The sequence below is a fragment of the Lissotriton helveticus genome, chromosome 4_1, assembly GCF_964261635.1.
Source record: "Lissotriton helveticus chromosome 4_1, aLisHel1.1, whole genome shotgun sequence".
Lineage (NCBI taxonomy): Eukaryota > Metazoa > Chordata > Amphibia > Caudata > Salamandridae > Lissotriton > Lissotriton helveticus.
The window spans coordinates 983,949,946-983,971,920 of record NC_136063.1 but is presented as its reverse complement, the minus strand read 5'-3'; the positions used below and the strand labels follow the sequence as shown (position 1 = coordinate 983,971,920).

Genomic DNA, 21,975 nt, shown 5'->3' with positions numbered 1-21,975 from the left:
CTCACTGTGTGTCTCCGATGCATCTTATCGGTGCTATTTTGTGTAATTACAGAAGAGAGTAAAATAAAATAGTTCGGAACGTGAAAAGGGGGCAAAGTAGAGTACTCCTCACCCCCTAGGCCTTTTTAGGCGGTCCCAAAAGGATCAGTTTCTGCTTTCCTGAGAGATTATGGTATGAGTTCCATATACCACAATAACTTGCATTACAACATGCAAGATATCTATCTCCTATTACCAACTTTTGGAGATATTCGCGCTAAGCGCGAATATCTCCAAAAAGTAACACCTGCCCTGAGCAGTTCTTAGCCATGTTATCCAATGGGAGGTGGATAACATGGCTAAGAGCATTAGCTCGGTAATGTATGAATATCGCTGAGTTTTTAGCGATATTCATGCATTGCGGCCGTTTATTATCGCATTTGTGATAAACCTTGATAATAGCAAGGTTTATCTTTGATAATTTCCGACGATGCTTAGCGGTAAAAAATTCGTTGGTAAGCATCGTTAGCGATAAATATCGCTTAACTTTGGTAATATGCCCCAACGTCTGTTAACGTTCGATTCGAAGGAAATGAGGAAGTGTTGAAAAACATTGTCTGCGCCATCTTGCCTTTTTTGAAATGCCACACTTTTGTCGTGCACGGCAGCCATTTTAGATGTCTTGACCAGACCCACTCTCTGCACGCTGTCGATTCGTAGCATGGCTCCTCACCCTCGCAAGCATCTTCCCCAGGCACTGGTCACCCCCGCTCTCTGTCTTATGCATGGGCAATAAACCTCCCCCCATCTGCGCTGCTCTTCCCTGAGAATCACACTCTGTGCCCGCCCGACACCTCCCTTTCGCCCTATTCACTACCGCACCCTCTGACACTCCTCTTCCTCTGTGTCCGATTGTCCAGGCTATCAGCTAGCCCTGCAGATGTAGTTTATGGCCTCAGCTGTAAAGAATCACCCCTCTTCAAAGGAGTTATAGTAGATCAAGGCCCACACCCGATGAGATCCGTCACACCACACGTGTTCCTACTATCTGAAAACTATCCTGTATTGTGATTGGGGAGGGGATCGAGCCTGAAGCGGAAGATTCCAGGAATGACTCTTTGTACATCAAAGTTTTTACAATTATGTCTCACATTAAAAATATATAGCACTCCAACAAAGTAGTAGGAATATAAAACTTTAATAACATATAAATATATACAACAAAACAAAAACAGTAAAAACATTTAAACAACGAAGAGACCGTGGCAATTTCTTTTGAATTATCCAATAGATTTATTGAAATTGACAGCACCAATAATGAAATATTCTTGTCAGTAGCGGTCTGTTGTGCGAATAGTTCCAAGGCAGCAGAACGCGCTGAAATCTAGATGGCACTAAAGTGATGTCTAGCAAGTTGCCGCCCAGCACATAACGGCGTGGGGCGCCGCGAGGGTGAGTGAGTCCAGTAGGCACCACAGCTATTCTTACCGGCATTGCAGAATTACTGCTGGGGACAATGCCTGTGCTGTAGCAGGGTCACAGCAGAAACAAAAAGGATTCTGTTGAAGATGTTGTTGGTTTTCAATTTGAAAACAGTTCTGGTGTCAACTGCTATGCTAATGTAGTGGTTAATGTTTTGTTTTCTCTAGAAAATGTAAAAGAGGGGGAGGCAGTCCAAAGTTCCGTTAAAAGGGCAAAGGAAAGGATCGGTGGTTTGAACTATCAGTCAAAAAGGGGAGGGGGTGCAACAATTTTTCCTACCGGGTCACACTGTGCTTTTACCGGAAGTGAGGTCTGCAGGATTCTAGTAATTCAAAGTGAGGCTGGCGCCGACGTCCCGCGAATACAGTTTCGTCACTCCACGGGTGATCATGGCAGTCATTCCCCATCGGGGGTCGGAGACTCCCGCGGCTCCTCTAGAATCTTCAAGGTCATGGAGGACTACGGTGGTGGAGTCAACCAGTGACCGGGCCATTTCTTTATGCTGGGCCCGCTCTTGCCAGGTCGACCGCCATTTTGAGAGTTCGGTAGCTACTGGCGATCGCGGGGTCAAATGAGCGGACGGGCTCCACCCTGCCGGGCGAGACGTTGCAGCATGGCCACAGTGGAAGAACTCTTTTCCGGGCGCCTGGAGCGCTGAGGGTGCAGCTGGGAAGCCTCCACTGGGGAGGCGGGAGAGGCCTGTTCGCACCGTCTCTCCCTCCCAGTGCACCCCACGGCGTCTCGCTTGATATTTGTTATGGCCGGACCAGGCGATGAGGACGAGGGGGGGGGGTCGGAGGCATGTGCAAGACATCCCCCCCCAGGGTTGTTGCAGCAATTATACAAGAAAGAAGAAGTGTCCCGTCCGTCTTCGGGCCGGGCTTCCGGTAGATGTCGGCCGGACGCCCCTGGCTCTGGCCCCATGAACGGGTTTCTTGGTTTATCGGCTGCAGCCGGATCCCGTCGGCCTCGGCCCCCCGACCGTTGGTGGCCGGACCGGAAGAGCATGTGGCGGGACTACCTGCAACTCTCAAGGGCCACCGCGGCCGGACTGGGAGAGAGAGGGGAGGGTCGAGGAGACATTCCCCCCCCCCTGCAACTGTTCAGCGTTGTAAAGGCAATCCCCTGGCCGGGTCCCGCTGGTCTCGGCCTCTCCTCCGGCTACACCCTACGTTAGGATCTCCTGGCCGAGGCGTGGCAGCAGGACCTGCCTTATATGGGCTGCTCCCGGCTGGGCGTAGCCGGAACCCTGCTCCACCTTGGAAGTTTCCAGAGTGGGGGCGGATGTTCTACTGACTTGCATTTTCCCTAGTCTATCGATTTTTTTGGCGTGGCAGGCGGTGGGACAGCGAGGGGTGATTTGGTTTCTCTTACTGTTTTTCTGGTCTCTCACCAATGGCATATTTTAACGTTTTCTTGTTTCTAGGACATTAACAGGTTTTATCATTACGTTATGTTATCGTTTCTTTGTTCGTTGTTTAATAAAAGTTCATGTTCATCAGTGGCCTACTGATTTTCGTTTTCCTATTCTTTTCTTTCCAGGTTGTTTCATGCTAAAGTTTCTGTTAACAGGATACAGTGATCACTTCGTTATTATTGCATATGTCCTTTTCACTAGGGGTGCTCTCTGGTCGGGCCAGATGACGTATGTCTAGTAAATGGTCCGGGTGAAACAGGTGCATCAATCAGTGGGGAGTAGATAGGCATGACAGATTACAACGGGGGAGAAAGGTCCGCATTACGTACCCTTTCACTACTTGCAAAGATTTTCCTACGTTTATTTGCAAACAGGGAATACCTCCAAAAAGAACTAATTCCCAAACAGTCAATGTTCGGACAATCAATCAATCAATGAGGAATGAAATAGGTACGACGTGTTAAAGGCTTGCGTTACCTACCCTTCACTATCTGCAAAGGGAGAGAGAATATTCCTATTCTTCCTCGTTTGCAGGCAGAGAAGATCCTTAAGAGAACCAACTTCGAACAATTCAATGCTCGATTCAAACAATCAACAAGGGGTACTGTGAACACAAATGAACGCCGCTTATGTACATACGCATTGCTATTTTCAACAGGTTGTTCCTAATGTTTCTATTTTAGCGAGGTCAAAAAGAGATCCCATTAGTGGCCTACTGATTTTGCTCGATTCCTTTTGTTTTTTTACACGGTTTTTCGCTATCTGCAAAGACTAAACAGAGTATTGCGACTCTGTGCTTGTTTGTAAATAGAGAATGAACCAAAGAGAACAATCAATCAAATGGAGAGAGAAGCAGGCACGACGGATTACAAAGGGGGCAAAGGGCTGCGTTAACTACCCTTCACTATCTGCAAAGAGAGAGTACTCCTACTAGAAATGAGGGGTGGGGGGCAGCATTCAAAGCAGATCAGTGTGCATAAACACGAAAATGTTTTTACTTACCACGTACTTGACATTCGACAGCTTATGATATTTGCTATTAAAAAACCATTGAAATTCACTGAAAAAACCATAGGTTATAGACCATATATAGTTAGGAATTAGCATTTACAAAACCTTGAAAATTCACTGAAAAAACCATAGGTTATAGACCATATATAGTTAGGAATTAGCATTTACAAAACCTTGAAAATTCACTGAAAAAACCATAGGTTAGAGACCATATATAGTTAGCTGGACATTTTATTGACATAAAACCAATGAAATTCCATATATAGTTAGTTGCACTAACTATATATCGCGCGCCCGCAATCCACTGCTGATGATGTCACATATTACATCATTCATGACATGGTCAGTGACATCACTGATGACATCACTGATGACATCTCAAATGACATCACTGATGACATCTCATTTGACATCAATGACCACATCACTGATGATATCATTCATGTGACAATACAATGCATCTCCTCACATTTTAATATAACCTCTGTTTCACCCAGTGTTAAAAAGAGTATAATTTTTGAAACCATTGACACACCAATACTAGTTACTACATACGCACTCACTGATTGCTACGTCTACACACACCTTCACTCATTCACCCATACAATCATTCATACATACAATCACTCATCTTTACAACACTATCATATGCACTCATACACCTATACAGACACTCACAGTCTGCCACTCATCCATGGAGTTACTTACACACCTAGTCAGTCCTGTAAAGAATCAATGAGACTTCCATTTTCTTGTCTATACAGTTAAACATAGAGCACCTTACATTTTCAAACATGTACTAACACATACTTAGTTTCTTATACAATCATTGATACAAGTACAGATTGATCTGCACAGAGTCACACACCTCCCAGCTAGCCACACACACACTCAGTTTCCCATACAAATACTTGGGCAATCAATCAATAACCCATATAGTTACTCATATAGCTACTGATCAACACATGCAGCAGTTTACAGAACAACAGACATAATGATGCACAAATTAAGACAGTTTAGTCACTAACCCATGCACTCAGTGAGACACATTTAATCACTCACTCATACATTCAGTCATGCACCTACTAAATCCTTCGTCCAGACACTTATACATCCACTAATTCTTCAATATGTAAGACATATTTTAACTTTACAGACTTATACAGTCACTGGATGTAGTCATCAGTGATGTCATTTGAGATGTCATCAGTGATGTCATTTGAGATGTCATCAGTGATGTCATCAGTGATGTCACTGACCATGTCATGAATGATGTAATATGTGACATCATCAGCAGTGGATTGCGGGTGCGCGATATATAGTTAGTGCAACTAACTATATATGGAATTTCATTGGTTTTATGTCAATAAAATGTCCAGCTAACTATATATGGTCTCTAACCTATGTTTTTTTCAGTGAATTTTCAAGGTTTTGTAAATGCTAATTCCTAACTATATATGGTCTATAACCTATGGTTTTTTCAGTGAATATATATATATATATATATATATATATATATATATATATATATACATATATATATATATATATATATATATATATATATGTATATATATATATGAAAGCTCCTGAATCTCCCTCCCGTCTCGGAAAGAGGATATAAGCACTCCAGGTTTGGCACTCACACACCCACTGGCAGATGCAAACAGCTGCTCACATACCCACTCACACACCCAAACAGCCACTCAGACACCCACTCACACCAATACAGTCCAAAGCCACTCAGATGACATATGTTAGAAACAGTATCACTGTATTTTGAATGGGTATTTGAGTAGGTGTCTGAATAGCTCTGTGAGGGGGTGTTTGAGTGGTTGTATGAGTGGGTTTTTGAGTGGTTGTATAGGTGTGTGTGTGTTGGCGTGGGAGTGGAAGTGGGTGTTTGAGTGCTTGTATGGGTCTGGGATTGGTTTTGTGATTGTGGAAGTGGGTGTGTGAATGGTTGTGCGGGTGTGTGTGGTTGTAGGGTCTGTAAGTGGGTGTGTGAGTGGTTGTATGGGTGTGTGTGTGGGTGTGTAAGTAGTTGAATGGGTGTGTAAGAGGGTGAATGAGTGGTTCTCTGGATGATATCAGTGATGTCATCAGTGATTTCATCAGAGATGTCATCAGTGATGTCACTGACCATGTCATGAGTGATGTAATATAGGAGGTCATAAGCAGTGCATTGCGGAGTACATAAGTTATAGTTAGCTATAACTGTTGAATTTCACTGGTTTTTTACAAGTGAAATCTGAGCCTCAGAATGACGTCCCTGTAGCCTTTGGTTTTTTTCCAGTGAATTTCTAAGGTTTTTTTATTACTATTTCCTAACTATAATGTCCCTGTAACCTTTGTTTTTTTCAGTAATTTTCTAAGGTTTTTTAAAATCCTTTTTCATAACTATGACAGCCCTGTAACCTTTGGTCTTTTCAGTAAATTTCTAGGATTTTTTAGTGTTAGTTTCTAATTATAACGTCCCTGTGACCTTTGTTTTTTTTCCAGTGAATTTCTATGTTTTTAATGCTATTTCCTGACTATAACATCCCTGTAATCTTAATTTTTTTGTGAGAATGTTAACGTTTAAAAAAATGTATATTTCCTAACTGTAACCTTTGAGAGTGAGTGTGTGAGTGGCTGTATTGAACAGTGAGTGGGTGTGCGTGGCTGTATCGGTCTGTGAGTGGGTGTGTGAGTGGTTTTATAGATGTGTGAGTGGCTGTATGGGTCAGTGAGTAGCTGTATGTGTCAAAGAGTGGGTGTTGGGGTCAGTGAGTTGGTGTGTGGGTGGCTGTGTGGGTCAGTGAGTGAGTCGCTGTGTGGGTGTGTAACCGGTTTTGTGAGTGGCTGTATGGGTCTGTGAATGGGTATGTAAGTGGCTCTATGGATGTGTGAGTGGCTCTATGCATCTGTAAGTAGGTTTGTGAGTGGCTGTATGTGTCTGTGAGTGTGTGAGTAGTTTTCTGGATGTGTGGGTGGGTGTGTCTGGCTGTATGGGTCTGTGAGTTGGTGTGTGAGTGGTGCTAAGGATTTTGGGCATTTTCATACTAAGGGGTATTTAAAAGGGAGAGCCATGGACTTTGCTATCACCAGGAAACGACAAGAAAGAAACTACTCATCACAGTCACTAGAGATCTGATTGCGCTCTAATAGACCAACAATACATTCACCACCATTAAAGATCTCATATATTTTTTCAGCATGGAATAGGAGAGGAAATACACTTGCTTTGCCTTTGAGTAGCTCATTAGGTTAGAACTGGGGCACCTGGTTTATATTTGTTAGTGCTTCTCATTGGGGTTTAATTTCTTTGAAATGAGCATCAAACCTCATTTTTACCAAGAAGAGTCCACAGTTTTGCTGAAAATGTGTACCCGGGGACCCCATCCCCTAGGGAGTGGTCTCCCTATGCTGGCTGCCCTGGAGCCCAACCAGAGCACCCAGTGTGCAATGCTCGGGACATCTGTGGGGAGCATCAAATGCCCCACGGTCCATGCCAGCTCTCTGTCTCCAGCTGGAGCCGGCATTGCTGCCGCCCATAGAGACCAGCCAAAAATGCTGCTCCCTGCATGTGGGAGTAATTTCTTAATCTGTTTTCATGCCGGCTTGGCAGCGGGCAGCAAAACAGATGAAACGTCCACTCTCAGTGAGCAGTAGCAGTTTTCCTGCTCCTGCCTGCTGGGAGTGGCCCCCCTCCTATTAACTATTAAAGCCAAGGGAAGGTGGTGGTCCCCGGGACTATTAAGAGCCTTAGGAGGGGGGGTCCTCTTGGCCCTCCTCCAATATACTACCTAAGCCCACAGATGAAAAGTCCGCTTCAAGGGAGCAGGAGCAGTTTTCCTGCTCCTGCCTGCTAGAAGTGACTCCCCTCCAATTACAAAGCCATGGGAAGCTAGTGTCCCCTGGGCTCTTAAGAGCCTTAGGAGGGAGGACTGCATGGCCCTCCTCCACTATACTACTAAAGCCCCGGGAGGTGGTGGTCACCCGGACTCTTTAGAGCCTCAGGAGGAGGTCTGCGCGGCCCCCTTCCATTATTTACTTAAAGTCCCGGGAAGGTGGTTGACCCCGTGGCTCAAAAGAGCCTCCAGAGGGGAGGCCACATGCGCCCCACTCAACTTTATATAAGAGACAATGCCCCTGGGATTTGGGCCACCAAGGGGCTGATCTTGAAACAAACACAGGAGATTTGTTTTAAAAAAATGTTTTTAAATGTCTGCAGATTTGCTGTTTTTCCCGAGATTACACAGGAAACGTTTTAAAAAAAAATTTAATTCCTTGTCGGGATCCCTATGGGACCCCAGCACCAGGGCTTGAGAGTCAGGGCATTTCTACCCTGTCCCATTCTCTTTACTTGTATGTTTTCTTTGGGACTCGGCTGGGTCAGAGCGCCAAGATTGCTGGCAACACTTCCTGGTTGAAGTGTTGGCCGCCAATCAGATCTCAAATGAGATTGCTAGGATTCGCGGAGTGTTGCTTCCCTTGATATACAAAGTTCTTTGTCCTTTAATTACACAACAACTGCTGATCGGATATACACCAAAATCACAAAAAGCACGCTTTCTGGACCTAGAGCTAGCTTTCTCCCAAATTTGGTGTAATTCGTCAAGCAGTTCAGGCTGCAGTCTTGTTCAAAATCCCTATGGAAAATTGCATGGGTAGAACGTGTTCTGGGACCCCCCTTTTTCTCGGCCCCCGCTTGATGGATCACCCTAAAATTTTCAAGATAGCAGCTGAACTGAGTGACTTACTAATTTTGAACATGTTGTGAAGATTTGTCAAATGGTGCCAAAGCTATTGGCAAAACAAAAAACGCTTTACCTATGGAAACCAGATGCTAAGTATAACTACCTACACAGCCCCCTCCCCTTTAATAAAAAAAAACTCTCTGAGGGATGGAGTCCCCAGGGCCTAATAAGGCTTGGGCAGGGGGCTGCATGGTCCCCCTGACCCTTTTATGTACGTTTTGGCTCCGAGGTGAGCTCTTTGGGGCCTAGAATGGCTTGAGGATGGCAGCCTGTGGCAACCCTTTTAAAAAAAACAAAAAGGCCCCAGGAGATCAGGTCCACAGGACTTAATAAGGCTTGTGGACAGGATCCACTTGGCACCCTTCCCCTTTTAAAAAATAAAAAGGACCTGGGGCTGGGGTCCCCAGGGCTTGATAAAGGTCTTGAGAGGGCCCACGTGGTTTCCCTCCCCTTAAAAACCTTTAACGTTTGAGACGAGGGATTGGCTTTGCGTATGATGATAAACTTTACGTTAAAGAAACCCTAGAAATTCACTGAAAAAAACAAAGGTTAAAGTAACATTAAAGTTTGGTGTGATTAAAAAAAATCTGTTTTTGTTCTAAAAAAGCCCCTAAAAATTCACTGAAGAAATCAAAGATTAAATAAACGTTATAGTGACAACAGTTACGTTTTGATAAAAAAAGACAGAAATTTACCAGTTATAGTTAGCAGAGCAAGCAATAACTTGCGCCCCCGCCATGCACTGCTCATGACTGCACATATTACATCACTCATGACATGTTCTATGACATAATTGTGACATCACTGAGAACATCTCAAATGATATCACAGATTACATCATCCCAGATTTTTTTGTACATATTGCTCTATAAACGGGTATAGCATTAGAGCTATGAGGGTAAGTGCAAAATAGTTCAGAATATTATGAAGCATTATTACTACTATCATACATTCAACCCCCATAGGTAAAGCAAGCTTGTGTTATGGTCAACATTGACCCTATATCATTCACTTCATAAGTAGCCTAGTGCATATTAACAGTCAAACAGATAAAAGGGAATAGATCAAGCAGTGCTCCTATCTGTACCTATGTCCCAGTCACCCAGCTGTAGTACAGGTTCCAAGGTCTAGCACCCCTTCACACTTTGGTGGTTTATAATCTGGGGGGAGGTAGTGTCTGCTTTATTATTCCAGCTCAAAATGAGAAGAAAGGAAGGCCCTCGATGGGGCCTCAGCTTCCTCTAAAGCCAAAAAACCTTAATCTTTGGCAGCAGGCAACTGTCTTATGGACAGGATTGACAACCTACTATCTGAATATGAAGAGATCATCAACCCCAATCCCCCCCTCTAGTACTAAAGCTACTCCATCTCCCTATATCCACTGTATAAAAAAAAAAAACTCTAAACTTATTCCACAAATGTACAGGCTTGTGCTATTGTTGACCTTCCGATTGAAACTAGCCAGCCCACTTCTGTTTGTGAATCTGAGGGGCTCTCAGGTGTTCAGGGTAATGCAAAAATTGAGTGTCAAAATCGTTATTCTGTTCTATACCCCGGCAAAGACCCATTTGGGGGGACCTGTAAAAATTTGATGAGTGTAGCTAGCCCAGGGGTTCACTCCATGTTGCAAAACATGATGGGTATAATTGGAGGGCTGAGGAATGAAGTTGTAACCCTGAAAAATGACGTGGAAGGATTGGAAGGGAGGGTTGGCAGAGTACAGGCTCCATGCCTAGACTGCTGTTTATTGTTGTCCATGGTAGAGGAATATACGAGAACATAGTCAGCTTGAATCCCAGTGTTTATGTCCAACTTCCACTCCCCACCAGTCCCAAGTGGAGTGCACTCCCCTCATGTGCCCCTCCAGCTCCATATGATCCTCCTAATTGTATGTTTATTGCTGCAGGCTTTGTGGGACATCACCCCAGCAATGCTTGGGTGGGTTTTCCAAAAAGGAGCCCGGCCTGTGGGATGGAGAATGGGCTTATGCCTTTCTATGAGAGATCCCGCTTGGCCGGGGGGTGGTTCACAATGATTTTTATATTTGCAAACTAGAGGAAAGTAAACAGGCTGTAGTTTTTCTTAAGCAGGTCCCCAAATTGACTGATGGGGTAAAAGAGAATGAGGACCCACTAATTAATAAAGTCACTCTTTTGGTTCAGTGAGTTTAGGCACTGTTATTCTACCATTAGAAGTTACATAGCCAGAGTAGAAAGGATATCTTCACCTAGGGAAGTGTCAGAAGGGGTGAAGGTAGAACTCTCTCACAGAGACCTTGTTGATGGCTTAATGGCTATTGACTCACTGACAATTTCCAATGCAAATACTTGAATACTGATTAAATACAAAGCCCAGATTGATTAACCTAGTCAGGCCAAAAGCGTAGCTGGTACTGCTCTAGGCTAATCTGACAGAGGGTGAACTAGTGAAATACCTTGACTGAGCATAGAGAATCTAATATGTTGTGATGAGAACGTGAGACAGGATGAGGTGGATCTGAGATGTTTAGCGACTATGACTAAGATTTTGCCCAAGGTCCCCTACAGTGATGAATTGGGCCCTCTTAATGACTGTTGTGGTTCTACCTTCATAAACTTGTCTGACCAGGAGGTGAGGTACTGGGGAACCAAAGAGGTGTTTTTTTGTAGTGAAGCCCAGGATCCCCGCTTACCATATAATTAACCCAGAATAGCCAGTCCCAGATCAAAATTGTGTCCTGGAATGTAGCAGGGGTGTCCAAGCTGCTTTCAGAGTCAGACTCGGCCCAGTTTAAAGATACTTATGACATCTGTCTTCTCCAGGAGATATGGTGCCCTTCTCCCATCTTCAGGTGTTGGTTCATATCTTTTTTTTTTACAATCGGTTGAAGCGGGGAAGGGAAGGCCCCCGGGGGGACTAGCTATCTAAGTCAAAGACTGCACTTCAATACCAAATTAGACCGGTTCACAATGACTCCCCGGATATATTGGCAATTCATTTGATGCTCCAGTCAGGGCTATCCATAAAAATGTTTAACGTGTATAATTGAGTACTGGCACAAAATGCAGAGATCAGGGTATTAGACGTGCTGGAATCCACTCTCTCTCAGCAAACGGGGAACAGCCCATTATTAGTGGATTGGGATTTTAATTCCACATTCGAACTGTCAAAACCTACCACCCTTTATCGCATGGGTGAGCAGGATAGTCTGTGGAAAATCCTGCAGATTCGCCTTCAGATGTCAAATGGTCTCACAAAGCAGCCCAGATGTTGGCATCGACGGTAAATGTTGACCTCAGAGCCACCAATGGAAGAACACCTTCAGACAGGCATGGTAAAATTACCTATAATAGACCAGGGTACATGAGCAGGATTAACTGTTTTTTAGTTGATTTAAGGCTCTGGCACTTTACTAGATATGGTAGTGGTGGACAGGACTGGTAGGGATCATGATGCTTTGAGCCTGACATTACTGGCCAGCTCATTAGTGTAACCTGTACTTCTAGGCAGTCTGGATTTGGGTGACCTGTCCCATATTAATAATCGTAAGGCTATTCATTGGGTGGAGTTGGGTGGGTAATAACCCCCTAATTTGGGGTACTGTTGTGACGAAGGTAGAGAAGGAGGATTAATTTTGACATGCCCTTCCACAGGAGTATAGGAACGCGGCAATGAAAGACACTCTGGAAACATTGTACCCCCAGATCAGGGACTTCTTAGGTCAGTGGAAACAATCTGAAAAGAAAAATCCTAGCTCCGTGGCATGGTACAACAACGTTTGTAGTATAGCCAAAACACTACTCCTAGATGCAGCCAACTCCAACTCTAGGCCAGAATTGGTGAGGTGTAGGACGTGGTATAAGAAGAAACTGGTTCAAGCAAAAAGGGATTGAGAAAACTCGTTGTGGGTCTTCCTTTATAAAGCTTTTTTGGAGACTAGTCGTGTAGGTACTATTGACCCAAATACAGACTTGGAATACTGTGCACAACCTCAAGAGTGGGAAGCCCGTTTTAGTAGCCTATAATTATGTAACAGTAATATGGGGCAAGATGATGTAGTCTTGTCAACCGAACGTGAATCTGGTAACCAAAATGTCCTTCAATTTGGCATTAGCACAAACTTAGCTGCCATCAACTCCTGCCTAGCCACCTAAAGATTTATATAAGGTGAATCCAGAGGTGTGGAGTTCATACATTACCCTCTTATCAAATGCACTACTTATTGGCATGTACATCCCCGCATTGTGGAAGCTAGTTGAGATCATCCCCATTTTCAACAAGGAGCATCAGAGTTTCCCTGAGAATTTTAGGCCCATTAGCCGACTCCTTTCAAAATATTTTTTACAAACCAGTTCTTGTACATCACCAGGCATGTTTCAAGGAAAAATCTATTTTGTCCGATCTGAGGCAGGCTTTAGAAATAATAATAGTACCATTGCCCAGGTCTTTTCGATTGATTTGAATATTCTGGAAGGCGATAGTATTCAACAAGGGCAAACTCTTTGTTGTTGATTTACGGACCGCCTTTGACTTGGTCCCTAGGGATAAACCCTGGAGGGTTTTGGAAGCAATGGGCATCCCTGCACAATTATTGGACATCCTGGTCCGATTACCATGGATAATTGTTCCCAGGTAAAATCACATTTCGATTACGTAAGGATAAGACAGTCCCCTAATTTGAATTGGGAACTACAACATGAAAAGACACATATTTCTTTAGTCCAAGAGGCTTCAGATATAGCTAAGATTTTCAGACATACACCATCTAGAAGGGTGTCTCCAGCTATAGAGAGCTATAACATCAAGGTCCTGGAGGCTGTGTTAAATGGGGCTGAATGTTGTGGATTGTGGTAAGAGAAAGGAAACAACACCACTTTGATTCCGTAAGGAAGACTGACTTTATTCGCCAATAACTTCACCCATGGCATGGAGCGACTCCCAGGACAGAAGGTCGAACCGCAACTGACACTGCGCATCGAACCTTCTCTCCAGCGTTACCTCCATTCACGTGAAAGCACCACATTATGCATATATTGGGGTTGGCGAACTATTGGACATTGCCAGAGGAGATGTGTTTTATCCCAAGAGCCAGGGTAAAAGACTGGGTGAGTGTTTGAATGGTTCAGATGCTCCGTCCATCACCACCTCCTTTTGTACCGCTTTGTTCGTCATAAATTGGCAGGGTATGCTCAGATGTGAGTCCCTTGCTCACTTTGCCATTGGATTCAAGCAAGCCGGGCTGAAGACGGCTGGAATGCCAGAAACCGGTCCTCAGAAGCTTGTTTCTGGTCCAGGGAAGACATGGCTTGGCAGTTCGGGCTGGACTGTTCCCATGAGGCACAGGGTCAGACTGATTTGCATATAGCCATGTCTGAACTGGGGTGGCAGAGTGGGTTAAAGAACGGTGATGGATTAAACCCAGATCTTTTGACTGGGTGTGAGTGTTTGATTGATTCAGATGCTCCGTCCATCACCACCCCCTTTTGTACTGCTTTTGGCCGCCATAAGTGTGGCAGGGTATGCTCAGACGTGAGTCCCTTGCTCACTTTGCCACTGGATTCAAGCAAGCCGGGCTGAAGACGGCTGGGATGCCAGAAACTGGTCCTCAGAAGCTTATTTCCGGTCCAGGGAAGACATGGCTTGGCAGTTCGGGCTGGACTGTTCCCATGAGGCACAGGGTCAGACTGATTTGCATATAGCCATGTCTGAACTGGGGTGGCAGGGTGGGCTAAAGAACGGTGATGGATTAAACCCAGATCTTTTGACTGGGTTTGAGTGTTTGATTGATTCAGATGCTCCGTCCATCACCACCCCCTTTTGTACTGAATAACTTCACCCATGGCATGGAGCGACTCCCAGGACAGAAGGTCGAACCGCAACTGACACTGCGCATCGAATCTTCTCTCCAACGTTACCTCCATTCACGTGAAAGCACCACATTATGCATATATTGGGGTTGGCGAACTATTGGACATTGCCAGAGGAGATGTGTTTTATCCCAAGAGCCAGGGTAAAAGACTGGGTGAGTGTTTGAATGGTTCAGATGCTCCGTCCATCACCACCTCCTTTTGTACCGCTTTGTTCGTCATAAATTGGCAGGGTATGCTCAGATGTGAATCCCTTACTCACTTTGCCACTGGATTCAAGCAAGCCGGGCTGAAGACGGCTGGAATGCCAGAAACCGGTCCTCGGAAGCTTGTTTCCGATCCAGGGAAGACATGGCTTGGCAGTTCGGGCTGGACTGTTCCCATGAGGCACAGGGTCAGACTGATTTGCATATAGCCATGTCTGAACTGGGGTGGCAGAGTGGGCTAAAGAACGGTGATGGATTAAACCCAGATCTTTTGACTGGGTGTGAGTGTTTGATTGATTCAGATGCTCCGTCCATCACCACCCCCTTTTGTACTGCTTTTGGCCGCCATAAGTGTGGCAGGGTATGCTCAGACGTGAGTCCCTTGCTCACTTTGCCACTGGATTCAAGCAAGCTGGGCTGAAGACGGCTGGAATGCCAGAAACTGGTCCTCGGAAGCTTATTTCCGGTCCAGGGAAGACATGGCTTGGCAGTTCGGGCTGGACTGTTCCCATGAGGCACAGGGTCAGACTGATTTGCATATAGCCATGTCTGAACTGGGGTGGCAGAGTGGGCTAAAGAACGGTGATGGATTAAACCCAGATCTTTTGACTGGGTTTGAGTGTTTGATTGATTCAGATGCTCCGTCCATCACCACCCCCTTTTGTACTGAATAACTTCACCCATGGCATGGAGCGACTCCCAGGACAGAAGGTCGAACCGCAACTGACACTGCGCATCGAACCTTCTCTCCAGCGTTACCTCCATTCACGTGAAAGCACCACATTATGCATATATTGGGGTTGGCGAACTATTGGACATTGCCAGAGGAGATGTGTTTTATCCCAAGAGCCAGGGTAAAATAAATCTGATCTGTTGGGGGTTCATAGCTGTGAAATTTGTGACTAGGTGCAAGGGCATGCCCTCATTATTTATATTTATAGATACCAAACTTTGCCCACGGTATGAACTAACATTTGACGAAATTACTCCTCCTTTTGCACGAAAACTGTATATTCAATTTAGATATAGAACATTTCCCACTAAAAGGTTTTGTAGCAATTGCCAAGTGAGTGACATTGCTGACTACCTCTGCCCTGTATGTCTTATGGGGCCTGAAACACTGACCCACATTATATTTTTATGGCCAGGTTATTTGAACCTACAGGTAAAGTGGATAGTCCCCCTTTGCAGGAACATACGTTTAGGCAGCACTTAGAAGCCTTTAGAAAATTTAGTACAGACACAGGTAGAGTAGTGGACTCTGCTATGGCCACATTTTTTATGGCCATTTTGGATTAGGCGATCTAAGTGTACTTAAAGAAAGTGATCAATTGATGTACATGTTTAACAGCTATGTCCCAGTATCACATGCTCGTTAGTGGGCGGAATGAAGTGGGATAATGGCCTGGGGCCTTTGAAATCGATAGTTATCCCCCACATGCATTGGTGTAACTAAACTTTAGGGGCACTCCTGCAAAGTGCATGGAGGGCCCCACGCTCCCGACCCAGTCAGGAGCTATGAGGCCTGACTGTGCACTTTGCCGGAGGGCCCCCCGGAGCTCCTGGGGCTCCTCCGCACTGCGGGGGATGCGGGGGGTGCTATTGTTACACCACTCTCCCAGGTCATAAATTAATCTATGTTAAAATTATATGGGCTACCTTACTTAGATTGAAAGTCAAGGGTCCTTCTAACTAATGTTGGAGATATAAAGTGTTTTGCTCTGGACCTGAGCTATCTTATTATCTCTTTTCCTGTGGTCTTGGACATATTTATGATGCAATTATACAGGGACCGTACACTGAGATAATTTTATTGCATGTTCTTATTGTTTTTAGTGTCTGAAACGTAATGGAACAGTGACTCATGTTTATCGTTTTATATGTACTTTATGGGTAATATTTATTTGTGATGTTCTTTCATGATCTTGTGGATCGGAATAAAGTTTATAATGATGATGATGATACCTCATGAGGTCTGTTCTCCTAATTGAAACACAATGGCTCTGCTCCTGCGCCTACCCAGACATTGCTGGTACAGCAATAGTCGTGAGTCTGTTCATGGCTTCACTCCAGGTACCCCAGTAGGAGAGAAGAGCACACTTCTCATAGGATGCACGTTGTTACAACGCATGCTTTTACTACGCATGCCTTTACAACGAAGGTTTTTCAACGCAAGTCGTTACAACGACTTGCATTGGGGGGTGCTGGATAGTGAATAGTTTAATTTACTATTCCAACTCCAGTCCCCGTGGATAGTAGGGATGGTGTTGGATAGTAAATTAAACTATTACCTATCCTAGAGCGCCCCCCAGCGCAATTCGTTGTAATGACTTGCGTTGAAAAACCTGCGTTGTAAAGGCACTGCGTGGTAAAAGTTGCGTCGTAAAGGATGTTTCCCCTTCTCATATACTTATAGGCAGGGATGGCTCTCAGTAGAAATATACAGCTCCAGAGAAAGGCATGTTTCGTAAAACTGCAGTCAATGGAGTACGTTTCTGGGATTCCATTCTTATTGGGAGGCAGGAGGCGGCATTCACAGCCCCACTCTCTCTCCTGAGCCCAAGTACAGAGACTCTGCAGTCTAGCTTTCCCAGAGACATACTGTCCATAGATGCCTCTGGGAAGGCAGTCCACTTATGGGCCTCTAAGCCTCTCTTTCAAAGCCCTGAGCAACTGATCCTAATGAAAAAAGGGTCTGCAATCCTCTTGTTAATTTGAGGTACCACCTTTATGATCCCTCTGTTAGTTTGTCGACAGCCCCAATTGCAACCTTATGAAGGTAGTAATGGAAAGCACAGAAGAGCTTAGTCTCTCAGAGAAAATCTAATAGTATTTTTTTATGTGATTACGTTGTTTGTAAATGACCTGTGATGTTTAACAATGGTGACGAAAGAGTGATGCTCCCTACCACCTCGTGGTAGGGAAAGTATCTAAATGCTGTGCTTCATCTGATGTCTTGAAAATGTATAGATGATTCATATATCATTAGTTCTAATAGAATATTTTACTGATTGTGCAATATGTATATATTTATGAAGCGTCAATTTCATAATCGGCCCATTTGGTTATTTTTGGTTCATCCTTTTGACTAAGGAAGGATTCTGGAGGCCTTCTTGAAAAAAAGCTCCTGCCCTTATAAAGGAGTGGATAGGCTACCCAATCAACACGGTTGGGGAGAATTTCTGAGCTATGTATGGTAACGGCAAAGCCGATTGTGGATATGAATGGTCCAGCTAGCAAGCATTGTCTTTTCTCATATAAGGGCATTATATGAGCCCCAAAAGTTAGTCGCACCATAATCACGAGCTTTTCGATATTGGTTTTCGACACAATTGAGCTATAGATTTGCAGGCTGGACAGGATAAAATGTGTGCAACGCAGAATACTCTGAAGATAATATGGCGCAATGAATGTGTGTCACACACACACCCACCCCACCTTTTCAAGTGGCCGACCAACAGTCTCTCTTTCTCCTGTTACCAATATTTGGTTGTCAGTCAGACCCCATACTGTGGAGCGTGTTTGTGCATGATGTAGACGCATGTTAAAGTCACTTCCACATGTGCCCAGCACTGTGTTGACACATGGGCTTGTAATTGCCTATTTTACTGTTTAAAACATGCATATCAATTGTGAGTAACGTGGAATAATTCCAAATTCAAATGCTCAGTTTAGTTTAAGTATGAACCTATATAAGTCTGTTTCCATGACCTTCACTTCTACAGGAAGTTAACAAATGGAAAAAGCAGAAGGCCAGTGCACAAAAAAGTAGCACATTTGCGGCTGAAAGTTTATTCCTAGAAACAAGAGCAGATTTGGGGCCATATTTATCAAGTGGTTGTGTCTCTTTTACACCACGCAATGTGGTGCAAAATCAATGCAAAGCCTAAGATGTGATTTGTCAAGCCATGCAAGCCCTCCGCACTCAAGGCACCCTCCCCCCCATGGGTTGGGCATGGGTGTTCCTATGCAAAACCCAAGTATTTTGATACATTCCCAGATTTTCATTACTGGTAGACCAGGGAATGTGCCAAAATGCTACACCTTCCCAGGTGAATCGTAACAAGGAGAAATATCTTTATTTCTGCTAGTTACTTCCCCCTTTGATGTGTGCTGCATTCTGCAGCATACACAGAAAGAGAAAAAGGCCACTGGAGAGTGTTTTTGTACAGAAAGGTGACCCTTCCTGCACAAGAACAATCTTGCTTGATGAGGTTTAACCCGTTGGCTGCTTCCGCTTTTTTGCGGCAGTGCGGCCGTTTTAAAAAAAGGGCGCGGTCGCGTCGGCCATTGGCCGACGGCAACACCAGCGAGGTAGTGCGACGGCAGCAGCCAACTGGTTAACACAAGATCTTTGCATAAGCAAATCCAGCGCAGGGCTGTGGCAGAGAACAGTTTATGAATGGCGCCAGCTCATGGATTTGTGGGGCGTTAACAAACTGTCATGGCGCATTCTCCTTACTGTTTGTGTGAAGTTTACTACTGTGTAATTATGCCCTCGTGGCAGAGAAGTACTCTGCAATAAATGCATTTTCGCCTGCTAGATATCATTTTATGGATAGCTGACAGGCACAAATCAAACCATTTATTGACGCTAAACACAGGTGATTGGGCCTTTTATCATTCAGATATTTTATTCCATGCTTATTTTATTCTTCGGCATTGGCTTAGTAAATGGTACACTTGTGTGTTTGTTAGATAACACTTACTTTGTTTTCACCTATCACATTTCCATTTGCATGCAGGCCCTGGCCCCATTTTAAGTGCTGGCTTTTAGAAAGCTTTAGCTATATCATCAAACACATATTTTACAAAGCATTCGGAATAAAAATGCAACAATTTTGTCTACAGACAAAGCTTTCGTACCCAAGGCATTACGAGTATGGGTTGTAGTACTACATGAGTACTTTCACTTACAAGTACCTTTGTGAACCGCCCCCAAACTGTCTAATTCCCTATTATCAAAATGAAAAGAGGGCACAGTTCTTTCTATTTGTACTAATTATATATGAATATTCCCTGACAACCCTAATTTTTCTTTATGTAGGCCTTGGTAAATCAGCCCCTGAATTGTTAAATCTAAAAAATGAACACGAGGTTCTCTAGATTTAAAACACACCAATTAATGATCGTTCCTTCTTTTGGCTAAATAGATTTCCTGACACTGTTTTTATTTCTTATATTTTCCAAACCTGATCATAATTTGCAATGTTAAAAAGCTTGATGCGGCAAGGGATTTTAGAGCGAGCTGGCTCATGCAGTAATGTTTCTGCAGGTTCTGACATTTTAACAGTAGGCTGTCTCAAACCCAAGTAGACATTGTTTCCACTCCTCTGGGGAGGGAGGCCTGCTGATGTGTGTCTGTGTGAGATAGGGTTGTGCTGCTGCTGTCCATGCTGTTCCTATTCTGTGTGTGAATGAAGCGTACACTGCTTCTCTCTGTGCTGTGCCTGTTCTGTGTGTGAATGAAGCGTACACTGCTGCTCCCTGTGCTGTGCCTGTTCTGCTTCTGAGAGAAGCTTGTTGCTGCTTACACATTGTCACTTATTTTGTGAATTAGAAAAGCTTGCACTGTTCCTGTCATTGCGGTAATGGTTCCCTTTGAGATCAGCCTGCAGTATCCACGTCCGTACTGTTTCTGTAATATACGATGTGCTTTTGAGGGTTCCATTGATGGTGCCCACACCTCATTCATTGGTCTGTTGGATGGAAGCTAGCCATGTCCTGTCGTTTTTTTTATTTCCTGTGTTTGGAGGAAGTTCACACTGCTGCAGTCATGTCTGTTTCATGTGGATAAGGACGAGTGCATTGCTGCTGGCTTTCCTCTACCTGATTTATTTATGTTTGTGATGGAAGCCATTATTCCGACTGCTGATTGGTTGTATGTGTCCCAGATCTGAAAGGGGGACTTGCAAATCCAATAACCAGGATAGAGCGAGATTGTGTGAGTGAGTGTGTGTGTGTGTGTGTGTGTGTGTGTGTGCGTGTGTGTGTGTGTGTGTGTGTGTGTGAGTGTGTGTGTGTGTGAGTGTGAGTGTGTGTGTGTGTGTGTGTGTGCACACATTGTAGGATAGGCCTTTTCTGAATGGGGGAAGCATACAATTCTGCTGTCACATATGGTTATTTGAATACAATTGAAAACAAATGAAAGCCTCTATTTAATTGAGAGGCAGCAGAGAACTTAGACCAACAACCATGTGTTTCACCCCTCAATGGTCTGCAGGCCTATGGCTTTTTCAAGGCTGTTTAAGTATTATTTGTTACAGGATTGCAGGAATTCCATTCATGTACATATATATATTGCATAAAGAAATAAATAAAAGTAGAAGCAAACAATGAATGCAGATAAACATTACATACAAGCAAAAAGGGAAGTTTAAAAATTGAGAGAAACAAGCCTAATTATAATTATGTATGAAGAAATACTATATTCATTTGCATGTGTTTCATGTGCTACAATTCGTGCTTAAAACTACTCCATGCTTTTAATGTGAGATTTGTGTCGAAAAAAGATTTGCAAACTACTATTCAGTGGCTTTGTGGTCGTGTTATAAGTCGCCGAATTAGGTTTTTAGGGCGGGAACATTCAGGCCGGGGGTCCTATATAGTGAGTCAAAAAGGTGTTGGATAGGGGCATGCAGCCCAGTTAGGAGAGGGGTGGGTTTCAGAAGTTGCTCAAATGGTTTAGAGGCAGCATTGTTGATATAAGTGCGGTCTTACCTAAGATGATTTGTACCTCAAAAATAGCATTGTTGTTCTCACATGAATTGTAGGTAAGCCATCTTAGTCTGAAAGATTCAACATTTTAAGAAAAGGTTTATGAGCAAGCTCATCATTTGGGTTTCAAAGATTTATAGTTGCTCCTTAACACCCTTGTATTTTATCTTCACAGATGGGGAGCTTCCCGTAACAAGTGAAGAAGGGTCACTGGAAAATGGACAGGCCCTTGGCTCTGGTCAGTCATCGTTAGCGAACAAATCAGAACATGATTCTGCCTCAGGGGAGCACTGTGCCTACGACATGCACATCACTTCAGAATCCATGGAGGGTGCAGGTACATTTATTTTTTTATTATTATATTTGTGTAAGTATGACTTTGCAGCTTGGGCTTCCGCAGCCAAACTCCCCATTAGCTAATGTGAAAAAAGCCTCATGTCAGCTCAAACGTGTTTAAAGTTTGACGCATATTTTAGAAATGTTTGATGTACAGGACCAATGTCGTTATGAAATTGTGCGGAGGTTTGTGCATATTTAGGGATTTGCCACATTTGCCACTTAACTCATCATTTTAT

General features: G+C 44.0%; 1 protein-coding gene across 4 annotated transcripts in view; it reads left to right on the top strand.

Annotated features, from left to right (window-relative positions):
- PHACTR1 (phosphatase and actin regulator 1) overlaps nucleotides 1-21,975 on the top strand; it is a 646,873-nt gene that overhangs the window by 453,339 nt on the left and 171,559 nt on the right. For all 4 annotated transcript variants that reach the window (XM_078687609.1, XM_078687610.1, XM_078687612.1 and 1 more), the window contains exon 4: nucleotides 21,576-21,737. In XM_078687609.1, the coding sequence (XP_078543735.1) occupies nucleotides 21,576-21,737 (162 nt within the window). The remainder of the gene's footprint in view (nucleotides 1-21,575; nucleotides 21,738-21,975) is intronic.